The sequence below is a fragment of the Lactuca sativa genome, chromosome 3 (genome assembly GCF_002870075.4).
Source record: "Lactuca sativa cultivar Salinas chromosome 3, Lsat_Salinas_v11, whole genome shotgun sequence".
NCBI lineage: Eukaryota > Viridiplantae > Streptophyta > Magnoliopsida > Asterales > Asteraceae > Lactuca > Lactuca sativa.
Window position 1 is genome coordinate 45216125 of NC_056625.2, and position 6000 is coordinate 45222124.

The window sequence follows — 6000 nt, forward strand, 5'->3', positions numbered from 1 at the left end:
GCAACGTAAGTACTCTTGTTTTTTCTTAAAACTAATTTAACAAACAATTTCAAGCATATCTTTTATTTTCGTTTTTATAAAGTTTTTTACCTCTTGGATTTTTAAGGGACATAAGATGTGGAAACTTGATTGGATGTCTAAAGTCGGTTGTAGTTCCTCAAGTTTCTGGACACGGTATTATATGCCCAAAAACTAGGATTATTTTCAGGATTTTCTAAAGAGTTGGTTCGGATTTTTCAATTGGAACCACTGAGGGAGGAGGACTTCAACCTCTTAGGGAAATGGATTGTTATAGTTGAAAGCTTGAATAAAGAGGCATTGAGACCTATCTTAAAACTAAAGGATGTTGGATTCGCAAGTGTAGTTTCTTCATTTCTTTTCCCATTTTATAGCGAACTCACCAACTTTAGTTTTCATTTACATATGATAGAAAAGTCCCACCTTGAAATGGCAACTATCAAACCTCTTGCAAATTAAAAAAATGTAAACCATTGCATTATTTCATTAAGAAAACAACAACATAATATTCATAAATGGTTAAGTAAAGTTGGGTGTAGTTGATTCCCTTGAAAACCATTAATTTTTAGTCGATCTCCCTTGAAAATTCTCTCATGGAAAGTAGTAAAAGTTAGGCTAAATGCAAGAAAGTATGTTGTCATTTATGGAATCAATCCATCGAGATCAACAAATTCCATTTTGTCGTGATGTGAAGTGATAGTTTTTTTCAACAAAATACTTTTTTTTTATAGTGGGCTAATTACCCATCAATAAATAAAGTTTCTTTCAACTAATAGTTTTCTTTCGGTAAATAACTTTTCTTTCAAAAATAAGTCATTGAAATCAAAGTATCAAAGTGGAAGATGCAGGAAATCAAATCCTCTTCCCTTAGACATTGAGTGTACCCATGCACAAACTTAAACAAACCCAACTTCCAGCTACGATGGTTGTGGATTTCGTCCTTCAATTTTTGATTTTCCATCTTTAAAGAAACACGTAAGGCCTGTTTTGGAGTTTAACTGTAAAGTCTTACAATTATTATTCATAAAACATCGAAAAGTATACTAATTTGATCAAAATTGGAGTTGTATACCATGTGTTTTAGGTGAAGTAAAAGTAATCAATGTTATTATTATTAGATAGATATGATGTTCAATATACAACACAATATGCATAGAGTACAAGTATTGGTGTGTTGATGTGGTGTGACGATGATGTGACTAACATTTTTAGTGCGGTGCTGTGGGGTACAAATAATGCATCAACACAAACCATTTAAAAGGCCAGCAATTTATTATAGGACCTAATGTTAAATCAATGACTTGTTTTCTGGTCAAAAGTTCATAAATCCTTTTAATATCTAGTACTAGTAGTAATAGCAATCGACATAATAAACGCACTCTAGTAAGGCTTCACATTTATTCCTACATAATAATGCCTGTCATGTCATGTCCTCATGACTCAAGTAGATACAAGTTGTTGTCTGCCTTCAACTTTAGCAAGACCGAAATCAGAAAGCTTTGCATTGTATTATTCCTGATAAATTAAATCATACATACAAGAGACCAAACGCCTATACATGCAAATATTAACATCCCCACAATAGCATTTGTTGCTTTGTTTATTCTAGCACCAAACTTCAATTTCTTCCTTTATAACATTATTCTTTGAAATTTTTATCTAAATACAAAACAAATTTTTCATAGCTATAACCGGATAGATTGTTCAAAGTAAAAAGGTTAGAATAAAAAGATTTAGAAACTACAGTTCTATAATTACATAGACGTTTTAAAGTATAATTCCCTGCATTTAGGGGTGCAAAACAAGGATGGAAAGTTACTCAACATTTTATTCTTAGTTAAATAAAGATGGGAATAATTTTTTGAAACTAATTCAAATTGTTTTTAATAACACACAGTCTTGAATGTGTAACATTGTCCAGCAAAGTTGGTAAAGTATGAGAATCTGGTTTCCTAGCATTATTAAGTATATAGGTAAATGACTATAAACAAACTTCCTTCATATTTGTTTAATTTCCTCCTGTAATAGCATTGTACATTTACCCAATTATAGCAAAAATTATACAAATACCAAAAAAAAAAAAAATCTGGTTATTGTACCTTGGGAGAGGCTAGACTCTCGAATTTCTAGCAAAGTATCAGGGTTTTATTGTGTTCTCTTGGTATTTTGAGTGAATCATTGATAAGCCCCAACTTTAACTGGTTTATAGCCTAAGGGTATAAGGGTAGAATTGTCCTTTTAATTAAGTATCCATAGGTTGTTATCTGTGAGTGGGAGAGGAATTGTGGGGGGCAACATTTTGTTGTCTGTTGTGTCCTTGGGTCCTTCTGTCTCGGTCTAGGTATGTAGTAGTAGAAGGTATATGTTATAGAACTTTGTTCTTCATGGAATTATCTTAATATTATCAACTATTTCTTTTAGTGTGAGTGTTAGAATGTTTGAGTTATCTGATAGATTCAACAAGGGTCTATCGATCATTGAATATAGCGAAGCTTTTGTATATCTGTTCTTGTTTTGTTGATTTCATTCTATAAGTGAATCCATACCAATTGGTATCTCTCAAAAGTCAAAATCAACGTCAAGATGGGTGAGAACCTCCTTGATTGCTATTGTTTTTTGTTGATGCAATTGGAGAGAACAACGAAAGATAGTTTGTTGAAGGCTGAAGAGGTTGAATCGATGCTTATCATCTTGAATCAATCAGAAGAAAGTGTTTTATGGGTGGTCAACTATCAGTTCTCTTAATTTTGCAATGACGCCTAATGGGGCTTAACTTTAGGTCTATTTTCCCTGTTCTCAATGGATGCAGAAACCAACAACCTTGGGAGATTGGGATGTGAGAAGAAAAGGGTTACTTGTAACTTTTCTTCAATCTCACATATTTTATATTAATATTATATAGATAGAGTAGAAAGAAGGAGTCAGAGAAAGGGTTCTGGGATTACCCAATCAACTCATTTCTTTATGCTCTTCCCAGCTTTACCCTACACCAAAATAAATTTGTTAGAAAATTGATTCTCTAACTATATACCAAAAAAACCATAAATAAAAAGATTTGATGAAAGAAAGGTAAGTAGGTAGGGAGAACGTTGATTCTTCTTCTCCTTCATAGCTTCAAGTCTTTGCTGCTCTTCCCATTATATCCTAAAAAAATAGATTTGATACAAGCTTAACTACATATCTTTTTATGTTGATTGAAGAGAGGTTGCAATTTCATAATATGTGGAGCTTTCATGCATATTAACATACTTTGCAAAACGAAATTCTACACCCAACACAATTAGCAAGTCCATAAAACATCTATTAAAATTCATGTCATTAAATAAACAAAATGATAAACAACAGATACCAGCCTGAACATCTTCAAAATCAGTGTAAAGGCAACATCATTGAAACCCAAAATTTAATGTCTAAAGTAACAAAAAATCTTTAAGCGCATCACACTTACCTCAATGAGTAAAAACAGTGTTGTTCCATCTAGTTGGTTTATCAGGAATGGATCCAGGCTTGAACTTTGAAGCCTCATGCCTAGCAAGTTCAGGAGGCACATAACTGTTGCTCTGTGTCAGCATCTGCTTCAAATCATAAAACACATCAGTATCATGAAGAGTCAAGAATGTTGTAGCTATACCTGTCTTCCCTGCACGACCTGTACGCCCTATACGATGTGTATACATTTCAATTTTACCAGGCATATCATAGTTTATGACATGAGCCACATCAGGTATATCAATCCCACGCCCTGCAACATCTGTAGCAACTAATACATTGAATCTTTTTGTCCTAAAACCTTCAAGACTCGTTTCCCTCTGTTCTTGTGACTTGCCACCTCGCAACGTTGTCACACAGTAACCTGAAATTTCCAGTTTCTTGGATACATGGTCAGCGGTTATTTTAGTGTTAACAAACACAATGGCTTTCTTATCCACAACTTCATCAAGCAATTCTTGCAGCCTAGGCATTTTCTCTGATTCCTTTACCATCATAACATGTTGTGTAATGAGATCGTTTGCCTTTCCTGCAGTTCCAACTGTAACCATAACAGGGTTCCTCAAGTATTTCCTGGCTAGTCTCTCCACAGCTGGAGGCATGGTGGCACTGAACATATAAGTGGTTCTGTATATTCTTTTCTCATCAAGTTCTTCATCTTCATTCTCGGGTTTGAAGTTGCTTGATGGCATTGCATCCAGAACCTCTACAACTTCGGGTTCCATACCCAGGTCGATCATTCGGTCAGCCTCATCAAGAACAATATAGTTACACTGGTTTAGAACAGCATATTGGTTCTTCAGGCAATCTTTAAGTCGCCCAGGTGTAGCAATGAAAACTTCACACCCTTGGCTAATCTCAAATGCTTGTTCTTTAATTGGGCGTCCACCAACAATGGAAACAACTTTGATGCCTAGATAATGGGCGAACTTGTTAGTCTCATCCTCGATTTGCTGTGCAAGTTCTCTGGTAGGTGCCATGACAAGTGCGTATGGTCCCTCACCCTTGTTTTCTTCACTTATAGGAGGGAGTCTGGTGATGTAACTCAACATTGGAAGAACAAAAGCAGCTGTTTTACCTGAACCAGTCTCGGCAACCCCAATGACATCTCTTTGCTGGAGACCAAGAGGAATGGCAGCCATTTGAATGGGAGATGGGGTCTTGTAACCAGCCCTCTCAACAGCTTTCAACAGCTCAGTGCTCAGTTTACTTTCAACCCAACTCCTCATAGGCCTGGGAATTTTGGAACCTTTGTAAGATATGTTGAAATCTTCCCTAAAGATCCTCCAATCTCTCTCTGTCATTTCCTCTAGTTTCTTCTCAGACCAGTGGCGATCCACTCTCATGTCAAATGTATCGTATATGTCAGCAGCCTCTTCCTTGAGTCTGTGAGCAGCAGCCTCTTCTGGCCTTTCCTCAATCCCACACTTCTTCCTAATCTTGTCTCTCAACTCTTTCTCGTTCTTTGCGGCTAATTTTTTCTGCTCCCTGCGATCCATGCCAGCGCGGAAACCTCTTCCAAACAGAAGACGAGCCTCGTGAGAGTTTTGATAGAGAATGTTCATATCACGAGAAGTGTCCTCGGTGTTCTCCCAATCGAAGGAAAAACGGAACTTATCGCTGGGTTTAATAACCCTTTTCTTAGGTTTCTTCGATCCCAAGTACTGCTCCTTGATGGCATCGAGCTCCTTCTCGCGCTCTCGCTCTGCAAGCTTCTCTAAACAAGCTCTTTCCCTAGCCTTGTTCTCTTCATCACGTTCTCTATCGCGGTTCCGCCGCTCAGAATCGCGTTCCCTTTCCCTCTCCCGTTCCCTGTCCCTATCTATATCTCTGTCACGGCGATAACAGTCACGATCGTAATCACGAGAGAACCGGTTGTTACGGGAAGCGTCGTCGGACGATGGAGGGGGTTTAGAGGAGGAAGAGTTACGGTTGTTCTGGAGGAGAAGCTGGCCGGATTGGCGCTTCCGTTCTTCAAATTCATCTTGGCGACGCTTGAGGGCTAATTGTTCTCGCTCTGATTTACTGAGAAATACGGGTTTCTTTGCCTGCAGTTTCTCACCTATGTCACCGATAGAACGCTTCATGGTTTAACCGAAGCTTAGAATGATTATATTCGAGAGCTATTACTTCGCTTTGCAGGGCAGGAAGTAGAGAAGGGGGGAATTTGGGCTACTAATACGTGACGGTTAGTCGGTTAGGTTTCGTGTGGGTCAATGCTGACAAGGTTTCGTGTGGGCCAAGAAAAACTATTAAAAATATCCAAAATAAATAAATGACAAAATTGCATAAATAGTCAAATTTAGTTAGTTGAAAATTGTATTTTGAGTAACAAGGTAGATTTAAACTTTTCATTTTATTGAGAGTTTGGTCGAATGTACTTTGAATTTTTTTAAAATGATCGATTTGTCCTTATTATTTTCATTTTCTATTTTTTTTTATTTTGTTATATTTCTGATTTAAAATTAAACAAAATAAAAAAAATAATCGTGT

At 36.6% G+C, this 6000-nt stretch overlaps 1 protein-coding gene across 5 annotated transcripts; it reads right to left on the reverse strand.

Annotated features, from left to right (window-relative positions):
• Positions 1 to 618: 618 nt before the first annotated feature.
• Positions 619 to 5705, reverse strand: LOC111912357 (DEAD-box ATP-dependent RNA helicase 21). 5 transcript variants are annotated; one of them, XR_006189067.2, is made up of 4 exons: positions 3467 to 5705; positions 3107 to 3162; positions 2964 to 3002; positions 619 to 1016 (listed from the first exon to the last, which is right to left on the reverse strand). XR_006189067.2 is itself a non-coding variant. In XM_052769234.1 (2 exons), the coding sequence occupies exon 1, from the start codon at positions 5592 to 5594 to the stop codon at positions 3468 to 3470; it is 2127 nt and encodes a 708-aa protein (XP_052625194.1). In that variant the 5' UTR covers positions 5595 to 5704; the 3' UTR covers positions 1064 to 3162; position 3467. The 5 variants fall into 5 exon arrangements, 1 of the variants encoding a protein (XP_052625194.1); XR_006189066.2 differs by lacking the exon at positions 619 to 1016 and adding an exon at positions 1064 to 2838; XR_006189065.2 differs by lacking the exon at positions 619 to 1016 and having other exon boundaries at positions 1064 to 3002.
• Between the last annotated feature and the right edge of the window lie 295 nt (positions 5706 to 6000).